The 26,022-nt window shown below is 34.0% G+C and overlaps 3 protein-coding genes and 1 long non-coding RNA gene across 7 annotated transcripts; 3 read left to right on the top strand and 1 right to left on the bottom strand.

The window, feature by feature from the left end:
* Positions 1–107: 107 nt before the first annotated feature.
* On the bottom strand, positions 108–3,194 carry LOC146937415 (uncharacterized). Its single transcript, XR_015033277.1, has 2 exons — positions 3,013–3,194; positions 108–390 (listed from the first exon to the last, which is right to left on the bottom strand). It is a non-coding gene; the product is annotated as an uncharacterized LOC146937415 (long non-coding RNA).
* Positions 3,195–6,183: 2,989 nt separating this feature from the next.
* Positions 6,184–11,897, top strand: LOC146937414 (RINT-1 / TIP-1 family). 4 transcript variants are annotated; one of them, XM_085751740.1, is made up of 5 exons: positions 6,184–6,590; positions 6,798–6,896; positions 8,980–9,084; positions 9,182–11,449; positions 11,556–11,897. In XM_085751740.1, the coding sequence occupies exons 3-4, from the start codon at positions 9,025–9,027 to the stop codon at positions 11,141–11,143; spliced, it is 2,022 nt and encodes a 673-aa protein (XP_085607866.1). In that variant the 5' UTR covers positions 6,184–6,590; positions 6,798–6,896; positions 8,980–9,024; the 3' UTR covers positions 11,144–11,449; positions 11,556–11,897. The 4 variants fall into 4 exon arrangements, with proteins under 4 accessions (XP_085607866.1, XP_085607865.1, XP_085607864.1 ...); XM_085751739.1 differs by having other exon boundaries at positions 9,182–11,453; XM_085751738.1 differs by having other exon boundaries at positions 8,966–9,084.
* A 2,167-nt stretch (positions 11,898–14,064) lies between these two features.
* Positions 14,065–18,624, top strand: LOC146937413 (cyclin-dependent kinase C-1-like). The gene is made up of 11 exons (XM_085751736.1): positions 14,065–14,316; positions 14,400–14,481; positions 14,587–14,707; positions 15,727–15,836; positions 15,915–15,987; positions 16,098–16,218; positions 16,347–16,464; positions 16,928–17,067; positions 17,206–17,263; positions 17,672–17,742; positions 17,919–18,624. Exons 1-11 carry the CDS (start codon positions 14,207–14,209, stop codon positions 18,442–18,444), a joined length of 1,530 nt encoding a protein of 509 aa, XP_085607862.1. The 5' UTR covers positions 14,065–14,206; the 3' UTR covers positions 18,445–18,624.
* Positions 18,625–24,306: 5,682 nt separating this feature from the next.
* LOC146937412 (uncharacterized) lies at positions 24,307–25,449 on the top strand. Its single transcript, XM_085749420.1, has one exon. It carries the CDS (start codon positions 24,307–24,309, stop codon positions 25,447–25,449), a length of 1,143 nt encoding a protein of 380 aa, XP_085605546.1.
* Positions 25,450–26,022: the final 573 nt, after the last annotated feature.

The raw sequence follows: 26,022 nt of genomic DNA, 5'->3' as shown, positions 1-26,022 counted from the left end.
TGGACAAGACCGACCACGGCTCTGATACCAACTTGTAACACCCTATTTCTAATAAGTGGTAAAACGCGCGAATACATCAGACATATTCTAGAAATAGATGCTACGTCTCCGAATAAACCACAATACAATACATGCATAAAGATCATGTTACACAACATAGCAGCGGACATACTTAAAAATCATAAAACATCTCCAGATCTCAACAAAATACAATTGTATTCTCCAAATCCCAAATAACAGAATATATCAACAACTCCAAGATACATAGTCAAAATGAAACAACATGCAAGGACTATCCTAGATCAGAGCCCTAATCTAGACACTTGCATGAAAAAGAGGAACTCCACTCCTCGGCATCAACAAGCAACAACTAAGCATCCTGCACGCCGTCTACCCATCCATACAGAGAGGTAGGCGGTCCACCACAGACCACTGAGAGTTAGCATTACATCATCATAATCCATAAAAGATTTAAACAAGAACATTGGAAATGAAAGCTATATTCAAGAATACAAAATAACAAATCATACATGTATTCACAGTATTCATGATTCTCATACCATTCAAACCATTCCATACAATCATTCCAAGTTCATATCAACAAGTGTATCATACACATATCACATATACATAACCCTCCCTCCTAGAACACTAGCATCACATGATCATTATTATCCCCCATCACTTACATTTCAAGCTATCACATTATTATCATAGCATAGCATGCATATTCAACCTCTAATCAAGTCATCAACAAAAGCTCATCATTTATCAACATCAATCAATGAAAACATTACTCACTTCATTACTCATCTAGCATGCTTATCTCAACAAGTACAATTCGTCATATCGAAGTTATAAGCAAGCCATCATCATTATCAAAGAACATCACCACATCATATATGTATATATACATATACAAATCTCACCTCATCATTATTATTAAAATAACCATCATCAATTGATTCACCAGGTGTATAAGCACAAACAATTAAGACATGCAATTAGAGCATAATACAATTAGTCACAACCATCCACAAAATTCACCAATGTACATATACACCAATCCACACAATCACAACATTCACCAAATTTCACCAATACACAAATTCACCAAGTCATATATTCAATTATGACACAACTCATCAATTATTCAAATGCATGCAATGTTCTAGACTCTTCTCTAGATGCATGTGGTATCAAAACACCTCAAGGTCGTCACCTTCGATGCAACAAAAACATCGTACTCACCTCAATTGGATATAAAATCCGCCACCATCAGTCTTGGATATAAAATCCACCACCATCAGTCATGAATGCATGAACATATGACTCAACTACAAATGCATATGTTCACACAAACAATAATCACCTCACCATCACCAATACATGTATATATGCAATCATCAACAATTCATCACCAATTAACACATATACAATCACCAACAACATCAAAAATCACACAACATAAAGTTTTCACATAAATGCACCACCAATCATCTTCACATATCATATAACAATTCCCTATAAAGGATTCACAATCAATTGGTTCTCAAAAGTCATCTTTAGTCAAGTTCGTCTCTCAAAGTCAAAACTTAAAATTAATTGAATCAATTAATTCAAAACTAAGTAAACAAGATTCAATGCCTCAACTAAGTATACCTCTAGGTTACTTATAAGTACAGTAGAGGATACAATTACGTTTCACCGGCCAAATGCGACGAAATCATGAAAATCACAAAATTCGTCTCACTTTATCACTTTTCAAGAAATTTCCATTTTCGAATCAAAACAAGTTAGATCCATCCCACCATCAATTGAATACTCTAAAACACCTTAATTGAACTTAGAGAACATAAATTTGAAGTTAAGAAACATTCCACAGAGTTTGGGTTGACTTAGAAATAGTTATGCGGAATTTTCGTAAAATTTCCCTAAGACCACCTTGGAGTATTTTCCTCATAACTCACAAACCAAAAATCATTTTCTAGTCAAACCAAAACCTCTGGAAAGCTAACAAAATTATCTACAACTTTCATGTTTACGTCGAAAGCCAAATCAAAACAAAAATGTGAGAAAAAGACGCGAGAACACAGAACAGAAGTGCTGTATGAACAGCAGCTCCTGAACTGGATCAGCTTCTGAACTGGTTCAGCTTCTGAACTGCTTCTGAACTGGTTCAGCTTCTGAACTGCTTCTGAACTGGTTCAGCTTCTGAACTGCTTCTGAACAGTAGCGCTTCTGAACTGCTTCTGAACAGTAGCGCTTCTGAACAGTAATAGATTTTCAACCTTCACGTTTTCGCGCATAAAAATCAAACCGTTAATCCGTTTTCGACGCCGTTTTCGCCTATACGCTCCTAACACTTAGCTCTCTCATAATCTACAGAAAAATTCAAGTTTCAACCATCCCAAAATCATTTCTCTCAAACCTCACATAATCATTTCTTTTGCGAAAATGCTTAAACACCGACGTTTCACACGAAAAACCCGTTTTCTCCCAAACAACTCGACTAACACAACCACAATATGAAAACAGAAATTATACCAATTCCAATTCATCCAAAAACATCAAAAACTCAGTCAACAACCTCATATATCAAAATTTCATTTGGGTCCTTCACATGAACAACTTAACACAAACTTCACCAATTTGAACAACAACAACAAATCTCATCATAATTCATCATTTCAATGATACCCATTGTATCAATTCATCAACAACACATGTTAAAACAACAACAACAACATTTGAACATGAATTCATCAACAATTCAACAACCACAACTTCATTCTTCATCAATTTTTGCTCAAGAACACAATTTACCCACAATTATGCATTTCAACATGTTAATTCACATACTAGCTTGCAATTATCATATAAATCATGTTCTCAAACATAACAACAACAATCATGCACGAATTTACAACAATTAGATTCAATTCATCAATTTCATAAAAATGGGTAAGAAAGAAAAAGTTATGAATTATGGTTGAATTCTAACCCTCTTACCTCTAGCACCAAGACTCTCTAACCCAAGCTTCAATTTAGCTCCTAGATGATGAATCCTCTCTTGCCTCTAACCCTTGTTCTTGTTCTTCCTTCTAGCCTCTATCTCTTTTCTTCTCAAATGAAAAATGTTGTGGAAAAACCCTATTTCTCTACTAACATTAGTTTATATAGGTTCACTTAATTGGGCTTATCTCACAAACCTTAATGGGTCTAACCCATTTCTATTCCAACCTCAAAAATGTTATTACTCTCTTAACGGTAAAATACATCACTAACGGTAAAATACATCACTAACGGTCACTTACCGGTAAATAAAATAATTACTACACTCTCTCTAGTAACTTGGTAAAATAATACTCTTACTAAGCACTAAAATAATTCTCATCCAAAATTACAAAATTACCCCTACTCTCAAAATGACCAAAATGCCCCTAAGTCCAAAATGACTAAAATACCCTTCTACACCGAATTCTACAATTCCCAACCAAAAATACACACAAAGGCAAATAATCACATAAGAGCACATATATCACAAATAAATAAATAATAAAATAAAACTAGCGAAAATCGGGTTGTTACACTTTACGTCAAAGATGTTCATTTCAACTAAGATTTTTTTATGCATTTATTAATTATTTTCTATGTGATACTCTATGAAAACTCTCTGGAAAAACCTCCAAATAGGCATTCTAGTGTTGTTCGGATTATATAATCTGAAATGTTTTTGTCATTTCTGGATTATATAATCCAGAAACCTTCAGTTGTTTTAGGACGGTGGCGTTTCACCAAAGGTTTGGCCGGTTAGTGGAGCCATTAATGCGTTTTGGGACGGTTAGCACCACAAACACATTTTCATTGACTGCACTTATGACCTATGACTTGTTTTGGGCTATAAATAGGCTTGGATCTTCAACCATTTCCTTCATTCTTCTTTTCACCTCTTTTCTTACATTTTCTTCATTTTTTTTATAGTTTTTTAGGAGTGTCTGTGGTGTCATGGTCATTATTAAACGTTCATATAACCCCTGCAATTGCTTTGCAACTTCTGCAGAGGTTATATAACGATCAACAAAGACATTTGAGATCAAAGAAAACACCAAAAATCACACTTCAAATTTGTCTGGATTTCGTTTTCTAAAAATGCTAACAATCTGGTTCGAATTTTATAATCCGGACCAGGGGTATTTTCAAGTTTTTTGCAGGGCGTGCGAGAACAGAGGGTGGGAAAAGTAATAGTCATAAATATAAGGGTGTAGGGTATAATGTCCCTTTTATGATTTAAGACAATTTTTATTTGAAGTCTGCTCTTCGCCAACAAGTTTTGCTCGCACCCAACTGAAATGCCGAAAACTCCTTTGTGTTAGTTAAGTAACACAAGTGTTTAATTATGCGCAACTTAACTAAAGCTGCGTTAGTTAAGTAACGCAAGTGTTAAATTTATTCTAATTAATTTGTTCACTTTTATTCAAATTTATTTATTTACTTTATTCTAATTAATTTGTTCACTTTTATTCAAATTTATTTATTTACTTTATTCTAATTAACTTATTTACTTTATTCAAATTAATTTATTCACTTTATTCTAATTTATTTGTTCACTTCATTCTAATTTATTTGTTTATTTTATTCTAATTTATTTATTCACTTTATTCTAATTTATTTATTTATGTTATTCTGAATTAATTTAATCTCATAAAATAAATATTTATTCAAATTTATTCATTAAATAAATGCAAATATAAAATAAATAAAAAGAAATGAACTAAATTAATGTTTATTCGAATTTTTTCATTAAATACAAAATCAGAAAATAAAAGCAAATATAAATAAAATAAAATTAACAAAATTAATACATATAACAACATCTCATTTTATTAATAGAATTCATACAATAATTGATACATTTATTAGAATTCACTAAATCTACTTATTTTCTTTTTACCCTCTTGGGGTAAAAAGTTCTTTTTACCCTCTTGGGGTAAAAAGTGATCAGCCTTGAGTAAATAGTGAGCAGCATTCTTGGGGAAAATACATCATCAACCCTTAGGTTAAATCTAAATCTGGTTCTTTTTATACCCCAAGAAGATTCTTTTTACGCACGGTAAAAAGTTTTTGGGGTAAAAAGAAGAAAATTTAATTTTATCCCAAGGGTTGATCACTTCCCCAAGTCGGCTACTCACTATTTATCTCAAAACTGACCACTTTATACCTCAAAGGGGTAAAAAGAGACTAGAGACTATTGAAGAGAAAAAAGAGAGAAATAGAGGGAGAGAGTGAGGAGGGAGAGAAAGTGATATGGTGTGAGGAAATGGGGAAGTATGGAGGGGTATTTATAGGTGGGAATGGTAGTATATATTATAACAACCATAAATGTGGTCAAAAAAACGTGTAAACTTGATAAAAAAACGTGTAGATTGAAAGTTGAAAAGCTGACCAAAGTCCAAAACCAACCGGCCAACCTGCGTGAGTTAACTCGCACCCATGCCAGTGGTGCGTGACTTAAGTCACGCGGAGCTATAAGGTGCATGAGTTAAGTCACGCAACGTGACTTAACTAACGTATGGGTATTTTTGGAAGTTAAGTTGGGCGCGAGTGAATTTTGTTGTGAGGGGAACATATTTTTTTTTGTCACATAGCCTAGTGGATATAATTCACTATTTTCAAGATGAATAAGTGATGTATCTGAGGTTCGAACCCCGCCCCTACATATAACAATGCATGCCCCTGCCGACTGAGCTATGCTCACAGGGAGATCAATTTTTTTTTTGGTCAAGTAGCTTAGTGGCTAGAATTCACTTTTTTCAAGGTGAATAAATGGGGTGTCCCGGGTTCGAACTCCGACCCATGTATATAACAATGCATGTCCCTACCAACTGAGCTATGTTAACAATTTTTTTTTTCTTCTAAAGCAACATATACATTAAATAAGGAGGGAGTAATATATTTTGATTTAAACAAATTAATTATCAATACATAAAAAAAAAAAATTAATTATCATTTTGATCTGTATGAACTCAGTTAAATAACTTCTATCTATCTATCTTTTTTTTTTTTTTCAAAAGAAAAAAACTTTTATCTATCTTTGGTCAGGGATAATCTAGTTGTCGGAAACATACAAATTAGAAACTTACCAAAAAAACATACAAATTAGAAATGAAACCGAATGAATTGAACTGAAACCGTAAGATGAGACAGTTTTGTTTATAAATTAGAAACAAAAACAGTGACACATTACAGAGCAAGCAGTGAGTTACAAAGAACAATGGAGTCACCACCACCCCAAACACCACTTGTTACTTTACCAAACATGAATGACCTAACAGCAAAACAACACAACATAGACGACATAATAGGATTTCTAGATCAACATTTGAAAACCAAACAAGACCTGTTTATCGAATCCACTCAATTTCTCATCTCTTCTTCACTCACTAAACAATGTTCTCAAATCCACTCTTATCTCCTTAACCGCATCACTAAACGCACCGTTTCATGGATTTCTCGCTCCTTCAAAGCTAATTCATCCTTTCATCACCTCACTCTCTCCCTCCAAAATCTCTCTCTCCTCACTTCTCCCCGTCCGTACTCCCTACTACCATCTTTTTTCTTTTTTATTATTTAATATTTTCTCCGCTCCTAACTATATAGATAGTTGAGTCGACAAAAGCTGATGTATACGAAATATACATCAATTTTTGTCGACTCAACTTCTCTTATATATATAGTACCGGAGAGTGTAATGTTTATTGTTGATTTATGATATATTTTGATTTTTTTTTCTATAGATGGAGTTGGTTCTAAGAGATTTCGATGGGTTTTGAGTGACGAACTTCCACGATTGGCCAAAGAATTGAACCGAGTTGAGTCAGTTCGTAGCTATCTTGGTCAGTCTCTATTTCTGTTTTATTTATTTTTTCAATTTTCAAAATTGATGCTGAAATTGTTGTAGGTTGTTATCAACTTTATGTTTTGTTGGTTCGAGTTATTTATCGGTAAGGCTTAGCTCAACTAGCAATGGCAAGACACCTTCATGACCTCGCAGTTGTGTGTATGAGTTTCAGGGGATGTTTGCTACACACACAAAAAAATGTTGTTAGATGTTGGCTATAGTGCTTTTGCATAGTGGAATTTGAACAAATTTCTATTGTTCTGCTATACGCTATTCAGTACCCTGTTTAGCACCGAATATTGTGAAGTATCGGCTATAGCGGCACTATAGCAATGTTGCGTTGCGGAATTTGAGCCAACCACTGTTTTCTGCAATGTGCAATTGACAACATTAAAAAACTAAAAATGCTGAACATCAATTTGAGACATCCGACACCTAAACTCAACAACTTTTTAAATGGGTAACGAAGTTCATATATGTGGTTAATGATGTGTTAGATTTGGTTAATAAATATACCAGATATCACAACTCATTAATCATCTATTGAAATTTATATTATATTGTAGTTTCTTAGTTTGTTTTGGAACATACCTTATAATATTTTTATATTATATTGTATTTTCTTAGTTTATCTTGTTAGATCAGCTTATAATTCTAGAGTTTTTAGATTATCTCTTAGGATTAGTTTAATATTACTACTGTTTCTTGATTTCTAAAATTTTATTTAGGATTATGAGTCTTTCTATCCCTATGAGCAGGGATATGTATTTAGTCTTCTGTATCCAGTACTTTCTAGTTATTTTCAATAGCATTCAAATTCTTATTCTTTCGCTCCTCCTTTTGTCTAAAACACATCATGGACATGGAGTGTGGTTCAATCCTTCGTGACCTGACATGTCACTAATCTGCTACCTGAGTTTTTGTTAAAGAGTCCCACGTCGGTTGAGAGATGGCCTGAATACGTGTTTATAAGTGGGGGCAATCCTCACCTCACAAGCCGGTTTTGTGGGGTTTAGGCATATCCACGATTTCTAAGTGTTTCCGAAAGTTTGGAAATGTAATAATTCATGAATTTATGTAACCTTCTGTTAGACTATTCATTATTATTAAATAAGTATTATATTTTATAATAGCAGTTTCCGAAAGTTACCGTCTCCCGCTGCCGCCTGAGAATTTGCCAGAAACTTATATTCCCACCAGTAAGAAATATTTTCAGCGCGTTCAACACACATGCCAATCTCTGAACCTCTGATTGCAGTGTTATCTGTGTTGTTCTACTCGACGGTGCTTCGTCGGTTCATTCTAGGGGTTGTTTGTTTGATTTAATCACTCAATTAGTGTTGTCCATCCGCCTCCTGATCATTGTGATACTATTTACAACAATCTCAATTTTCTGTGTTTCTGCTGCTCAGGTTTTGACACCTTGTTTTGCTGCCTCTGGTGCTTATGTTGTTTGGCTACATTACAGTTATTTCCATGCATCGATCATTCCAATTTGGTTCACAGTTATGATGCCACCAACACCACCATTAGTTTTAAGTTTTGTTAGGACTTCAATTTTGGTTAGGCTGCTCCAATGCTGTTTTAGTTTGATTTTAAGATGCAACACCTTCTAGTTGGGGCACCGACACTTTTAACATTTCTGTTTACAAATAGTCACCGAAATTGAAATTTTTTATCACACCTGTCTTTCTTCAAGGTACTATTTTGAAATTTTGTGAATTTTAAGTATCAAAGACGAACTGTTCCAATTCCAGGAACTAAATTGTTGATTGGATTCAACCCGTGTCTCTATCATAGATTTCATTGAAATACTGTATGATGTAATAACGGTGCTCATTTTATTATCCTTTTCTGTAGATTTCTTCGAAATTCTAGCAAAACTGGCTAACCGTCGATCATTTCCTTCATATATGTTTGATTATAGAAAAATTTCATGGTATAGTTGAGCCATGCTTGACAATTGTAATCTATGCTGTGTGTAAAGAAATGCAGTTATTTCATTAGGCACTATTATTTGACTTAGCTACCTGAAAATTTGCCTTACTCATTATTTTGTCTCAGAGACTGCGGTACAGCTAGAAGCTTTGGTTGGAGATCTTGAAGATGCTGCTCTCTATGTCATGTCCTGTCACAGTGGCAATATGTTTTCATCAAAGCTCTCAGTTTCATCAATTTCCGATGTAAATATTATTCCCATTTTGAGTTAGTAAATGTGTGTTGGAATGATGAGTTAAGTACTCATCATTGATTTTTATGTTATGCATGAACGTGCTGCAGGATAATGCAAGAAAGCATGACAAGTTGCTTCAGGCCATAAAATCCATGAATGGCATCGAGCAAGTGTTGGTTGTTATTGTGAAATTCCATCCTCAATGGCAGTGTATTCTGAGGTCTGTGGATGTTAGAGTGGATAAAATCTTGGCTGCTCTTCGGCCACAAGTTTTTGCAGATCATCGAGCTCTTCTTGCTTCTCTTGGGTGGCCACCAAAACTGCTGCAATCAGAAAACGGAAGCGAACAAATCACAGACCTTCCTAATCCACTAGTTCTAATGCAAGAAGATAAAAGAAGAAATTACTCTCAAAGTTTTATAGCTCTTTGTGCTTTACAGCATCTACAAGATAAAAGGGAAGAGAGACAGCATAATAATCTTAAGAAAAGTGAGAAGCGCAATTTACGGCTTTGGGCTATTGATGAACTAGTGTCTCCTATTTCATCGAGGATGGAATACCATTTCGGAAAATGGACTGAGCAGCCAGAGTATATGTTTGCTCTGACATATAAAGTTACCCGGGGTTTTATTACAGGAGTAGACGATGTCTTGCAGCCTATTATTGATAAGGCAAGGCTTATCAGTTGTAGTGCAAAGGAGGCGTGGGTCTATGCGATGGTTCAAGTGCTTTCTAGCTTTCTAGAAAAGAAAGTTATCGCTTTGCTTGCTGAACGATACAACGCAAAGCATTTGAAATCTGATGTGTTATCTTCATGGCTTCACCTCGTAGACCTTATCATTGCTTTTGACAAAAAGATGCAATGTCTTGTCAATCTAGATACTTGTTTCTTGGCGGAGTCCGGAAATTTTGAAGGGCCCTCAAGAGGTATGTCAGTTTTATCAATATTCTGTGATAGGCATGATTGGCTGAAGATCTGGGCAAAATTAGAATTTAAAAATGCCTGGACGAAACTTAATACAGAGCTGAAAGAGGAGAAAATATGGGTTGTTTCTGGCACATGTAAACCTGGTATTGACACTGATCAGGAACATCTGTTATCCACTACAGAAGATCAGAAAGCTCCGCCAATTGCAGACTTCTTCCTTAAAATTATCTGGGAAATGATTGAACGCTGCCAAACTATGCCGTCCATTTTACCACGTGCACAATTTATCAGATCTGCAGCAGGAAGATTCATTTGGTATTTCTTCAAGATATTGCTTTTGCGGTTCAAGGCAACTGAATTATCTCCTCATAATTCTGATGATGGTTCCATAGTTAAAGCATGCGGGTTAATTAATGCATCCAGGTATATTTCGATTAAACTTCAAGAATGGAGTGATGCTGTTGATTTTTTGGAGATGAAAATCGCGGAAAATGATTCTAGCAAGAAAAAACTAGATGATAGGATGGATAGTGACTGCTTTTTTGATGAAGAGATAAGAAGCTTGTCTGAAATGGAAACCAACTGGCTTGTGGAAATTATTGCGGTTATTCTTCGACAATTTGAAATACTTTCTTGGGAATATGTTCAAAACAAATATAGCTTTGAGGAAGATCAAGATTGTAGAAACCTAGATGTTGCAAGAGATTCAATCGATTTAGTTGTCTCCAATGATTTTGTCGAAGCTTTAGATGCTTTAAAAAGTTGGCTCTGTATTGTGAAGATAAATCTCAACAAAAAAGATTTCTTAGATTTATGGAGAAGCATTGCAGAAGGGCTAGATCATTACATTTCAAGCAGCATTTCAACAAGTGAGATTCGGTTCTCTAAGATTGGGATCAATAAATTTGATGCTGACATGCAAGCTTTGATATTAATTTTCAAGCCTTATTGTACTCGCCCGCATGCATTTTTCCCCTGTATTAATGAGATTCTGAAGCTTTTGAAGCTAAAAAAAGAAGAAGCAAATATAATTAAAGGGTTACTATCCAGTCAGGAAAGTGGACGTAAATGTTTGCATCTTCGTGGAATTTCTCATCTATCAGTTAATCAAGTTCTTCAAGTTCTTAGATACAGAAACTGAGTCACTTGATTTATGGTATAATGTTGCAAAAATCTTGGCCAAATAAGCGAATATTGTATGTAATAGAATATGCATATGAAATAAGCAAATACAGAAGTCATTACTGGCTGTATGGAAAGTTGTTGGACTCCTCGCAACATGTAAAGGTTTTTGACAAAAAACACTTCGCATACAGTCATTTGTTTCAAGCAGAATTTTTGTTGATGAGATAAAATGTATGGAACTGTGTGCTGCATTGGCTTAAATGCAAAGCAAACTTGCTGGAACTCAACTAGCAGCTGCAAAATTTCAGCTTAGTTTCTAAATGTTGGCAAGTTATATTTACTTTTTTTTTTTTTTTTCCCTTTAATTTTCCATCTTGTTTGAAGTATTTGTCATGATTTCTGACTTGTTTTAATTTTGGAAATTGCAGATGGGATAGTTAAATTTCAAAGGGTATTGAATGAAGAATTTCCTAATGCAAAAAATGTGTAAACGGAGTCTATTAAAAGAAAATCACACATCTGTGAGTTAAGAGACTGTATAGTTTCGAAGCATTGTTCAAACAACTGGAATTATTAGCATTAATCTCAATATCTTTTTTGCTTGATTTTTTATTTAAGAGTGCTAGAATATCGTCTCTTGTTCAAGTACAATTTGCCTTATTATATGGCGAAACTCGCCTAATAATATCATATATGTAGTGCTCTTACTGGAAAAAAAGAAAGATTAGACATGAGTGTTTGTAATGATGCTTGGGTTCAATTTTGGTAAATATATCCTGTTATACTTTGTCTAAATCAAAATCTAATCATTTTTCTATTTTGCTTGAATTTAATAAGATTTCTTGATAAGCATATCTCTTCTTTAAATTTTTAAAAGCTCGGGCCTCTCATCCCGAGTGCCGTAAGTTGGTACTTGATGCTCGGAATTCTACTTTTGTTGGTTGTTCAACGGTCATCTTATCTCAAAAATTGAAAGCTTTGAAGCTTAAAAATGAAAGGTTGGAATCAAACTGTTTTTGGAGATGATCAAAACGTGCATGATATTGAATGAGGTAATGGACCTTGATCTGGTGCTGGATTTTCAAGGTGATAGGAATACCAAATTCTCCCAGCAAAAAATTTAATTAGAAATGTAACAAAGCATATATCTATCTTGAAAACTTATAGTGGTGTGTTGATGATGCATTAGATATTGAAGATCACGTGATAAGTCAATTTGAGTATATACTACCTCCGTTCCTTTTTAAATGTCACTTTTTAACATTTTACACAAACCAAGACACTCAATAAATGTTACTTTTTCTTATACAATAATCTATACTTTTACTATAATAGCCTTAATCATTTAATATCTTATTTCATATATTTCTCTTTCCACAATAAATAACTAAGGGTAATGTTGGTAAAACAACATTTATTGTTGCATTGAACTTTGAAAGTGACAGTTAAATAGGAACAAAAAATTTCTCCAAAAGTGACACTTAAAAAGGAACGGAGGGAGTATTTGGCAGTGCTAATATTACAATATAATCACAAGTATTGGTGTCGGATACGACATGTGTCGAACATTAGGACACGCCTTCAATCAAAAGTATCTGTGCAACAGAGCTAATAATTGTTTTGATTCGGAAGTAGATAATGTTATACACACTAAAATATCCATTACGGAGGAGGTGCATAATACAGTTGTTCTTCTAACAACTCTCTTTTCATAAACCTTCTTGAAATTTGGTTTTTAGAAAATATTTTTCATATCAGTAACAACTTATTCAAACAATTTTAATGTAAATCATATTGTTGCATGTTTACTAGAACACATAACGAACACATAACATGTCAAAAAGTTTATCATAGTATACAACTTTTCAAGCGAGATGCTTCTTTGACAGAACTTCTTTTAGCAAGAAAGATCTTTAGACTTTTGTTTGAGAGTTTGGAGGGAAGGAAGAGAGGGTTTTGGAGGGTGAGAAATATGGAGGTAAATGGAAAAATATTTATATTTTTTAAAAGAATATTTTTTTAGACAATAATAAATTAATGCTTGTGATTAATAAATTTTTTAATTTTAAGATTTTTTTTTGAAGTGGTTATATTTTTTTTTAAGAGTATGAAAACAATATTTTGTAAAAAAATAATGTTATAACAACATAAATTAAAGGGTCATGTTAACTTGTGTCCTTAGGGCACAAGCTAAGAAGTTTAAAATAGAAATAAAAAATAAGTTTTATATTGAAAATATAACTTTTGAGACTTTTAAGACATTGAATGCACAATTTTCAAGCAAAAACTTCTACATTTGGTTTCTTAACTTATGCCTCAAATGCACAAGTTAACATTTCCCTAAATTAAATTTAAAAGATTCAAATAAACCCTCCAAAACCCTCATTCAATACAATTTTGTTCTTTCAAATGAAGAGAATTTTGTATTATGAAGAAAAATAAACCTTCAAAGTCCTTCCATTCTAATGCATCTATTTCTTCCACTTGTTTTTTTTTTTCTCTCTCTTTCCAAAACCATAATATCTCTCTCCTAACCCGCAAACAAAGCCTTAACCTATAGATTACATCTCGAGTAAAAATTTGAAAAGAAGCTTCGAGTAACAATTAGTTCATATCCAACAACTTTTCTTTCAAAGCTTTCGATTTATACTCATGACCAAATAGATACGATCTACAAGCTTATTGGATAATTTCAACTCTTAATTAATAAGGCAAAAGTAGATATTGTAGATATCACATAACAAAATCATCAATTTATCTCATAACAAATCATCAATTTATTTAAATAGTAACCCTTGATTTTTTTTACCTTACACTTTACTCAATTGATGAATGAGATTTTGCTGTATCGGACAAGTTCATTTGACTTATTAAAAGATGCTTAAAAAAAATAAAAAATAAATTAATATATGTGGAATCCATGGGATATGTTTAGGGAAGATTCTCCTCAAAAATGATAAATATAGTATAGGTAAGATTGAATTGAAAGTAACCTAACCTAACAAAATCAAAGAGAAAACCTATCCATCATTGATCGATCAATCATCAATTCTAGGGTTTATTGAGTGAGTTTGTGGTAATGACAATGGCGGGTCCAGGGCAATTGAACGTGATCGAATCACCTTCGCGTGGATCTCGTAGCGTCGATTGCTTTGAGAAACTCGAACAAATCGGCGAAGGCACTTATGGGTACTTACTCTTTCTTCCTTTTCTTCATTCAATTCTTCTGTATTCATTCAATTTAATCTTGTTCTATGTTTTTATACTTGCAGTATGGTTTATATGGCTCGAGAGATCGAAACTGGTGAAATTGTTGCTCTCAAGAAAATACGTATGGATAACGAGAGAGAAGGGGTATGAATACGAATATGAATATGAATGTATTTTCAAACATTTCATTTCTATCTGTGATTCTGTGTAATTAATTAATTATACTCTAAATTATGCTTGTCATTGCAGTTTCCTATTACTGCTATACGTGAAATCAAAATTCTAAAGAAACTACATCATGAAAATGTAATCAAGTTAAAGGAAATCGTGACATCGCCAGGCCCCGAAAAAGATGATCAAGGAAGGCCAGGCAAGTTATTCTTTTTCATCAAATTAATTAATCGATTGCTTTAGTTTACAGGCGCATATCATATACTTTATTATTTTGACTATATAATTTATGGAAAATGCTAAAACCCACTCGGGTTGATCTGTGGTGTTGGCTTGAGACTTTGAGACTTAGGAGTGTGCTCCTCCTCAAGGTCTCAGGTTCGATTCCTGATGCCAATTTAGGTGGACTAATTTAGCTTTTTAAAAAAAAAAAAAAAAGGTATAAACTCTCCATTGTTATACTAATTAACAATTAATATAAATATGATACATCAAATCCAACTGTCATAAAGCAAATAGTGAGTCACAATAGCCTTGCTTGGTTCATTACTCAATGAGCCACATACTCACTCGTCTTCCCTTTACATTCTCTCTTTAAACAAACCAACATCTTTCTCACAAACTGCATAACATAAACATAACACCAATGTGTTTGTTCATCCTTGTTATTTGCGCTGGCCTTTTTTGTCTTTTCACTCTCCCTTTTCTCAAATCCAATCACACGGTCCATCATGTCACCTTCGTCTTCCTCATACCCTCCAATTTCTGTTGGTGATACTTGAGGCCAATCCATTCTTGATTGAAATATGTTTTCAAATGAAATTGGTTGATGGCTACCAATTGATGAGATAGAAATGGCGACAAGCTTAATAATGGAACAAGTCTCACAACAGATTGTGGTTTCCATCGATGCTTGCAAAACTCATTGGCGTAGATTTCAATTGTGAATGGTCAATGGTAGACATAAGTTTTCTTTGTAAAAAGATATAATATTTTCTTATCATTTATATTGTGAGAAACAGATAAACCCACACTTAGGAAAAGGAGTATAGCACACAACGCATTCGTCGAAATTCGTCGGCAAAGGAGTCGTGCTATATAGCACTACTCGTAATATATATATATATATATATACCCACTACTTGCCTTTGGATTATTTTATTTTTTATAACTTCCTGCTTCATTTTTTGTTTATCATTTGGTTTTGGGATTGCGCAGATGGCAACAAATACAAAGGGGGCATATATATGGTCTTCGAATATATGGATCATGATTTAACAGGTCTTGCAGACCGGCCTGGCATGAGATTTACTGTCCCCCAGATTAAGGTATACCAGTTGAAATGTTAATTCATATACTAATAATTAATATTATATTGATTCTTGAGTTATTATTTTCTTCCAAAGTGTTACATGAGGCAGCTTTTGACGGGACTTCACTATTGTCATGTCAATCAAGTGCTTCATCGTGATATCAAAGGTTATCTTTTGTTAATTTCTTCCAAAGTGTTACATGTCCAAGATCTTGATTTTGATTTTAGGTCTTACCAAATCTGTTACCCGCATGTGATTTATTTTGTTTCTCTGCAGGCTCAAATCTTCTCATAGATAACGAAGGTAATCTGAAGCTGGCAGATTTTGGATTGGCAAGGTCATTTTCAAACGAGCATAATGCAAACCTTACAAATCGAGTCATCACTTTATGGTACAGGTAATTTATCTTGATTATATCATGTCTCTAGTGCTGGGTTTAATATTAGTGTTGCCTAAGTTAATTTGGGAGGGCGGTGTTATGAAATGGCCAAAGGCACACATTGATTTATTTCATCATGTATTTAGACCCCCTGAGTTACTATTGGGGACAACAAGGTACGGGCCAGCTGTTGATATGTGGTCTGTTGGGTGCATTTTCGCTGAGCTTCTGCACGGGAAGCCCATCTTTCCTGGAAAAGATGAGGTTAGCGATACTTCATATATAATCTTGAGCAGAGATAGGGGTAAAGTGTTCAATGATTGTCTTGAAAATTTATTTTGGCCAGGTTTGGTGTAATCTTTTACATTTTCAGAACTCACTTCAGCTATGCATTATGTAGGAGAGGTTTTTAATATCACTTTCTCAGCCTTTCTGTCTTTATCTTAGTGGCTTTGTAGTTATGGTGCCAATCTGAATACTGGTTTACGTCTGAAAATGTTCATTTTATTAAGTAGATAAATGATGTATGTTTTTCCATTATATGCTTAAAGCAACTGGTGATGTGATTTATATATTTCTAACAGGGCTAGATGGCATAATAATTACAATGTCTGGCATGATTACTAGATCTAACCTACTTAATATTTTTACTGTGGAAAGCTTACAGTGTATAATTGTCTTTAATACAACTTGAGGGTAATGCCTGTTTTCTTTGTAACTATTGTAGCCAGAGCAGTTGAACAAGATTTTTGAGTTGTGTGGAGCACCGGATGAGGTGAACTGGCCTGGAGTTACCAAGACCCCTTGGTACAATCAATTTAAGCCATCAAGACCGATGAAAAGGCGTCTGAGGGAAGTTTTTAGACAGTAAGTATCAGATTACGAGCATCATTATTCATATGTGCGTTTTTATTAAAAAAAAAAGAGTAATAAATGTTATACTATTTTTCATTATCTTTTAGCTGATTTAATCTGAATAGCTTTTGTCTGTGACTTGAATTCTAGTTTTGATCGCCATGCATTGGAATTGTTGGAGAAGATGCTCACACTTGATCCAGCTCAGGTATATCACTTCATCAACTGTGGGTCCTATATATTAATTGCTAATTAAATGTATACTTGTTATTTTACATGGTTACAGGTCCATGCTATTACAGTTTATCTTAATTTATTCAACCTCTTTAATTTGATCATGTTTAGTGGTAGTTTGTCTACCATTTCAGTAATATTATGCACCTTGTTGCCAACTTGCGTTTTGAGCTTATGATAAAATGCTATACATCTAGTTTGGTTGAGCGACTTCTGTAATGTGATCAAAATCTGATAACTAGTTGATAACATAATGTTGGTGACACATAAGAATGAATTGGGTTGTGTTGTTTTTAGGTGTATCCGAGGGCATTAATATCGAGCATGCTTTTATGATGAATAATTAATTTCTTGATTTGTTCATTTAATTTCTTTGCCATAGAGAATTCCTGCCAAAGACGCACTTGATGCTGAGTACTTCTGGACTGATCCATTACCATGTGATCCCAAGAGGTAGACCTCCCATGCACTTGAGTTTTTCATTTTCAAAATAGAAATAAATTTACTTTTCTGATCTTCATGAGATAAATGTCCATTATTTCCCTCCTCTCCTAAGATTTTTGTATCCATCAATTAATTATTTTCTACTCTGCTTCTTCAACTCATTACTACCCTCAATTTTTCCTTAGTTTACCCAAGTACGAGTCATCACATGAGTTTCAGACCAAGAAAAAGCGTCAGCAGCAACGGCAAAATGAAGAAAATGCCAAGCGTCTTAAAATGCAGAATCCACAGCAGCATACCCGTCTTCCTCCGATTCAACAGGGTGGACATGCCCAAATGCGGCAAGGTCCTAACCACCTTATTCATGGCTCTCAACCAGCAGGTGCTGCAGGACCTAGCCATCATTATGGGAAGCCTCGAGGTCCCTCTGGTGGTCCAGGAAGGTATCCTCCGGGTGGGAACCCCAGTGGGGGATACAATCATCCAAATCGTGGAGGTCAAGGAGGGGGTGCGGGTTATGGCAGTGGACCATATCCTCCTCAAGGGAGGGGGGCACCTTATGGGTCTAGTGGTATGCCTGCAGGAACTGGTGGTGGTCCTCGTGGTGGAGGTGGCTTTGGAGCTCCAAATTATCCTCAAGGTGGTCCTCCATATGGTGGATCGGCTGCTGGTCGTGGGAATCGCAACCAACAGTATGGCTGGCAGCAGTAGAACATTTTCTTATCACAGACGGGTAATATTATTGTAATATGGTGATGCTCCATGAGATGGTTTATGATAAGGAGTGATAGTAGGATGAGAGATGATGGATTGAATATTATTTTGGAAAATTATATGTTCTTTGTGGATTTTAGATTGTTTATATGACAGTATGATTATTACTTATCGGTATGGAAGCCTGTGTGATAAAATGAAGTGGAACAAAACGAAATGGAGATTTTATTCCATTGTTTCAGTAATCTATAAAAAAAATATAATAAAACTCATTCCATTAAAAACTGGACAATTGAACAAGTTATAACATATACCATTATTATTAATTCTGTAAAAAAAAAAAACCATTATTATTATTATTATTATTATTATTATTATTATTATTATTATTATTATTATTATTATTATTATTATTATTATTATTATTATTATTATTATTATTATTATTATTATTATTATTATTATTATTATTATTATTATTATTATTATTATTATTATTATTATTATTATTATTATTATTATTATTATTATTATTATTATTATTATTATTATTATTATTATTATTATTATTATTATTATTATTATTATTATTATTATTATTATTATTATTATTATTATTATTATTATTATTATTATTATTATTATTATTATTATTATTATTATTATTATTATTATTATTATTATTATTATTATTATTATTATTATTATTATTATTATTATTATTATTATTATTATTATTATTATTATTATTATTATTATTATTATTATTATTATTATTATTATTATTATTATTATTATTATTATTATTATTATTATTATTATTATTATTATTATTATTATTATTATTATTATTATTATTATTATTATTATTATTATTATTATTATTATTATTATTATTATTATTATTATTATTATTATTATTATTATTATTATTATTATTATTATTATTATTATTATTATTATTATTATTATTATTATTATTATTATTATTATTATTATTATTATTATTATTATTATTATTATTATTATTATTATTATTATTATTATTATTATTATTATTTTTATTTTTTAGGGAAAAACCATTATCCTTATTTATTAATTTTGTTAAGTCTGTAACAACTTAACTTAATTTTTTCCCTCCACTAATCCCTTATTAGGTTTGCAACAACTCTATCCTAAAATTTTGGCTCTAAATTTGCGTCATATATTTTTCATTTCTCTCTAATAATAATAACTGTGAATATTTTTCAAAGCAAAAATTTATTATTATCCTTATTTATCCTTATTTATTAATTTTGTTACGTTTGCAGCAACTTAACCTAATTTTTTCCCGCTCATTTGCTTTATTAGGTTTGCAATTATTTAACCTAACAAATTCCATCTAAAACAATGCATTGCACACCAATTTCATTCTTATCCTTTCCTCAAAAAAAAAAATTTCATTCCTATCCGCTTGCCTTTTTTTTTTGAAGAAAATATTTTCTATCATATCAATGATCACTTATGATCCTTCTATTTTATAATTTTTTTTTGTTCAAGAATTTTACACTTATTTTTTTGGGTTTTTTTTTAATTTCATGCATTTTTTTTAACATCCTTATTTATTAATTTTGTTACGTCTGCAACAACTTAACCTAATTTTTTTCCCGCTCATTTGCTTTATTAGGTTTGCAATTATTTAACCTAACAAATTCCATCTAAAAAATATGCATTGCACACCAATTTCATTCCTATCCGCTTGCTTTTTTTTTGAAGAAAATATTTTCTACCATATCAATGATCACATATGATCTTCTATTTTATACTTTTTTTTTGGTCAAGAATTTTACACTTTTTTTTTGGATTTTTTTTTTAATTTCATGCCTTTTTTTTATAACCTTATTCTTATTTATTAATTTTGTTACGTCTGCAGCAACTTAACCTAATTTTTTCCCGCTCATTTGCTTTATTAGGTTTGCAATTATTTAACCTAACAAATTCCATCTAAAAAAATACATTGCACACCAATTTCATTATATCCGCTTGCCTTTTTTTTTTAAGAAAATATTCTCTACCATATCAATGATCTTAAGGGTTAAAAAATATTTATTGGTCTTTATTATAGTCGAGAAAACCCGTGTGACGCACGGGTAAAAAGTCTAGTTAATTTTGTTAAGTCTGCAGCAACTTAACCTAATTTTTTCCCTCCATTAATCCCTTATTAAGTTTGCAACAACTCTATCCTAAAATTTTGGCTCTAAATTTGCATCATATATTTTTCATTCCTCTCTAATAATAATAATCGTGAATATTTTTCAAAGCAAAAATTTAATAGATATCTTAATCCTTATCCATATTATTTATTAATTTTATTATGTCTGCAGCAACTTAACCTATTGTTTCTGTAGATTTTTTTTTAATTTAATAGATATCTTAATCCTTATCCTTATTATTTATTAATTTTATTAGGTCTGCAACAACTTAATCTATTGTTTCTGTAGATTTTTTTATTTTTGGCAAGTTGTTGAACACTTATTTAATACGTTTACAAACAGAATACCCTAATTTCCATGCAAACTCGGCTACCCTAAATAATTTGTTAGGAACCATGAACTACATTAATTTTTGATGTTTAACTATAAAAGTAATAAATAAAATTGACCCGTGCAACAATATAATTTTGTATTCTTTTTATCTTTTTATCTTTATATTTTTTTTTATTATCATTTGATTGTAATATTGTATCTCTAATAATCTAATTTGCGTTATATTTTGATACGTTATCTTTTGCAGCCTTGCTTGGTTCCATTCCACAAAATTGTTCATCCCAAATTTATGACATACATTTGGCTGCGGTAATTCACTCACTCCATGGTATTTGGCTAGCTCGGAATTCTTTGCGTTTTAATGACAAACCGGTCTCCTTGCAATCCACAAAGGTTCGTATTCAGGCGGATATTAGTTTTAGTGGCAATATATCCACTGGTAAATGTATGGTTTCTGATGCAAATATTCTAGATGCTTTATCGGTCTCTCCTCACAATCGCCGTGTTAGCGATATTTTGATGGTATATTGGAAGGCTCCCTCGGCCCCTTGGATTAAAGTTAACACCGATGGCTCTCTAATTGGTTCTCACGCTGCTTGTGGGGGCCTGTTCCGTGACCATAGAGGTTCTCTTTTAGGAGCCTTTGTCTGTAATATCGGATCATCTACTGTGTTTTATGCTGAGGTTTATGCTTTTCTTCTTGCTTTGGAGTATGCAGTTCAGAAAGGGTGGAGGAATGTCTGGTTAGAGAGTGACTCGACGAGTGCTCTTTTGGTATTTAAAAACCAGTTGCTTGTTCCGGTTTTACTTCGTAATCGATGGCATAATGTATGCAACCACGGTATTCAGATTATTTCATCTCACATCTTTAGGGAAGGGAACCGTTGTGCGGATTTTTTGGCTGATATGGGTCACACAACTCAAGGCAAAGTTTGGTTATCGGTGCTGCCCCAGGCTATTCAGACTGACTTCTTCTTGGACCGGAGTGGGTTCCCTCGTTTTAGGCTCCCTTAGTCAGCTGTTTTTCTTCTGTTTATGTTTATTTTTCTGTTTTGTTTTCTAGAGGGTTTTGGCCTAGTCCCCCCTCTTCTTGTAATTTTTTTCCCCCTTTTTTTAATAAAATTTTTCCTGAGTTTGGTGGCATAGGATGGAGGTTCTGCGGGGTGCCAACCTAGTTGGGATGTCGTTGCTTCCCCTTGATGCCTGTCCATTCTCCCGGCTTAGAAAAAAAAAAAATCTAATTTGCGTTTATTGATCGACCCATAATCTTACGGATTAAAGATTATTTATTGGTCTCTATTATAGTCGAGAAGACCCGTGCGTCGCAAAGGACGTCTAGTTATTACTATTACTAGCAAAAAGATGGGCACGGGTTGCCTGTCTTTCCGGTTATTTTATTGCGCTAACGGTTGAAGATTATGAACGATATTTTTTTTTATGAAATTTTGATTAAAATTAAAAAAAAATGTTTGTTGCTTTTAAGTTATAAAAAATCAAACTAACCATGATTATCTATTTCAAAGACACCAACAATAATACAATATAACAAAAAAAAATATCACTATAAGAAAAAATATAACAAAAAACTATAATTTAAATTCTTTTTTAATGACACCAACAACAATTTTATTATAGAAAAAGTTGTTTAAGGGTATAATTGGAATGTTGAAAAAGTAAGTATAAATATACTCGTATAGTTTGTTACACTTTTTAAATGATAAAAGAATATATATATATATATATATATATATATATATATATATATATATATATATATATATAATGTTTGTTACATTTGTTTTAATATTTAAATATGTTTTTGGTCCCTATAAATATACCAACTTTTCGTTTTAGTCCCTCTAAAATTTTCCTTCAACTTTTAGTCCCTATAAAATTTTTAATCACTACTTTTGATCCCTATTTTAGTATTTTTTTTAATGAAATTGTGCAGAAAATGTCTAGATGGAGAGAGAGAGAGCGTGGTCTAGAGAGAGAGCGTGGCGGCTATTCCTGTCTTCACCTGGGACAACCGCGTCGGCAGTCACCTTCGCCGGAAGTAAGGTACTATAGGGGGGAAGGGGGCCAAGCAGGGTGCCACTACAAGGGGGGGTAGGGGAGATTGGTCCGACGTGAAACCGAGGAAGAGGAAAGCGCAGGAACAGGTGGACAGACAACGGGACAGGCTTCAGGAGGAGCAGCGGCATGGAGGTTCGTGGAAGTGGCGGCAAGGGCAGTCTAGGGCTAGGGTTGTGTATGATTCGGCAAGCCAGGATGAATCAGAAGAGGATTTTGACTATGGGCACCAGGTTTTATCGCAGGATGGGAGAGTTACCATTCATTATGAGCGCCCAGCTAGGGTTAGAGACCGTGACTGTTTGTGTTATGAAGATGCCCATGTTTTGCAGCGGCGATCACCGTTCCATCATCATGATCAAGTTGCGACCAGAACTGAAAGGCGTGCGTTGCTTCACCAGAGAGGGACCAGGTCTGTTTCACGCAAACACAGGTCTGTTTCACGCAACCAGAAAGGACGCAGGTTTGCTCCGCGCAATCACAGGTCTATTTCACACAACCAGGAAGGACGCAGGTCTGTTTCATGTAATTACAGGTCTGTTTCACGCAACCAGAAAGCTGTGCAACGTGGTCAGTCAAAAACGGTGCAGTCTAATTTCGTTTCATTCTATTTTACAAATGTTCCGCATGATATTTCTTATTTAGCTTTGAGACAAGGATTCGAGGTGTGTGGTGTTATGGAGGATGTTTATTTGGCTCGTAAATGTAATGTAAATGGCGGTGTTTTTGGTTTTGTTCGGTATAGCAAAGTTAAGGACGTAGATAAATTGCTCAAGGCGGTAAATAATGTTTGGTTTGGTGATTGGAGGGTGGTAGCAAAGGTGTCTAATTTTGATCGTTTTGGGAATAAGAGGGTTGAGGGTAGAGAGTGGGGTGAGGGAGAAAAAAGTTTAAAAGGATATAAAAAATTTGAGGGAGAAAAAAGTAAGCTTGGTGGTGAGTTGGGTATCGAGGGAGTCTTTAGAAAGGAGGATGAAGGGTAGTTGGTGACGGAGGTGGTAGGAAAGAGGTTGTATTAGCACAAGTGGTGAGTGGAGGGACGGCTGGCGGTGTGAAGGGTGCACTAAAAATTGATTCCGGTAATGTGGTGAGGGAGGTGGCGGTTGACGGTAAAAAGCTTGTTCCTAAGTATACTTCAAGGGAACAGGATGTGTTGTGGGCAAGTAGAGGTTTGGTTGTTACTGTATTAAATGGTGCGGCTATTCCTGTGATTCAATGACGAATTTATGATGCTGGTTTCGATAAATTGGATATTTTACCGATGGGAGCAAACAAGGTTCTTTTGAGATTGGAAGATGATGGGGATGTCCGTGGTTTCCTTAACGAAGCATCCGATTTTTTTTCAAATTTCTTTTCTAATCCTGCGATGTGGAATAAAGATTTGGTTGTTTGTGAAAGAGGTGTATGGGTGAGAATTTACGGAATCCCGTTGCATGCATGGAATTCAAATTTTTTTAAATTGTGTGTGTTTGACTGTGGTCGTCTGTTGAAAGTGGATGACTTCACTCTTGATAAAGCTCGTTTTGATTATGCACGAGTTTTAATTTCGACGTCGTCTTTGGATATTATCAAGTCTGATGCTACAATTTTGGTTGATGATGTACTCTTGGAGTTTAAAATCATTGAGGAATGGGGGTTCTCGTTAGGGGAAGATGCTTGTTTAGGAGTTGAAGATGAATCTGATGGGTCTGTGGACGACCAGCCATCAGAGGTTCACGAGGAGGTGGCCGCGAGTGGTGAAGTGGATGTTCTTTTGAACCATTTGTCGGAGGATTGGCAGAACGAAGACAACGGTGCGGCTGTTCATAATCTTGAGTTACGGATATTGCAAGCAACATCAACACCTATTGGAAAAGAAACAGCTGCGCATTCTGTTGATAAGGGCGTGGCTTCTTTGGTGGCTACATCATCTGCTACTAAGGCGACCTGTGGAGATAAAGATAAAAAAGTTGCGTTGATTGGTTCAGAAGAGGCTCGGCATTCAGAATCAAATGTTCCTCTAGTTCCGAATTCAGATGCACCTAGAGTTACAAAGAAAAAGGGCAATGGTCATATTCGTCAATGTGCACAAAGTTTGAAGCGTATTGCAAGGCTGTCAGTGAAGGATCAGAAAGAGGTTCTACGTGTTTTACATAAGTCTTATAGGCGACGTCAACGGGGTTCACAGACATCGAAGGTTAAGGATAAAGTGGGTGTCAGTTCTTCGCAAAGTGGTTCTCAAAATTCAGTTAATAACGACTGGACAAATTGGTTGGTTTTACATGGGTGCGATAAGGTGAAATCTGATGATGTAAAAGGGATCGGGAAGGTGGTGGGGCTGAAGTTTAAAGGGGATAAAAATAATTCTTTTGATGTGTTGTCAGGGGTGGGAAGGAAAAATGCAGAGGGAGGAGGGGAAGAGTGAGAGGGTGTGGGGTTGGTGTGTGGTGGGGGGGTTGGTGTGGTGGAGTAGGTGGTTTAGATGAAGATTATCTCTTGGAATGTTCGGGGTTTAGGTGGGTTTGAAAAAGAAGGGAGGTGAGTCAGTTGGTAAGGGAGAAAAATCCTTCTATTCTTTGTATACAAGAATGAAAATTAGCTGTTTTTGATTGTCTGATGTGTAAATCCATTTGGAATGATTTTAATGTTAATTATTCGTTTCAACCTTCATTGGGTGCCTCTGGTGGGTTGGTTACGCTTTGGGATTGTTCGGAGGTTGAGGTGTGGACGTCTATGCAGTTTGAACATGTGTTAAGAATTCAAGGCCGCTTTGTGAAGACCGGGGAAGAGTTCGTTTTGTTGAATGTTTATGCTCCTTGTGATACTAATCGTCAGCAAACATTGTGGTACAATATTTCTTCTCGCCTGACATCTTTACATGATTTCAATATTTGTGTGTGTGGGGATTTCAATACTGTTAGAGGTGTGGAGGAGCGCAGAAGTGTTGGTATGGGTGGTTCTCATGCAGGGAGTGTTTATTTTAATCAGTTTATTGATG

This window comes from Medicago sativa, chromosome 3 (genome assembly GCF_051527215.1).
Source record: "Medicago sativa cultivar Bolivia chromosome 3, Bolivia_mono, whole genome shotgun sequence".
In the NCBI taxonomy this organism is placed as follows: Eukaryota; Viridiplantae; Streptophyta; class Magnoliopsida; order Fabales; family Fabaceae; genus Medicago; species Medicago sativa.
Note: the sequence above shows the minus strand (reverse complement) of the source record. Positions and strands in the feature narration are given on the sequence as shown.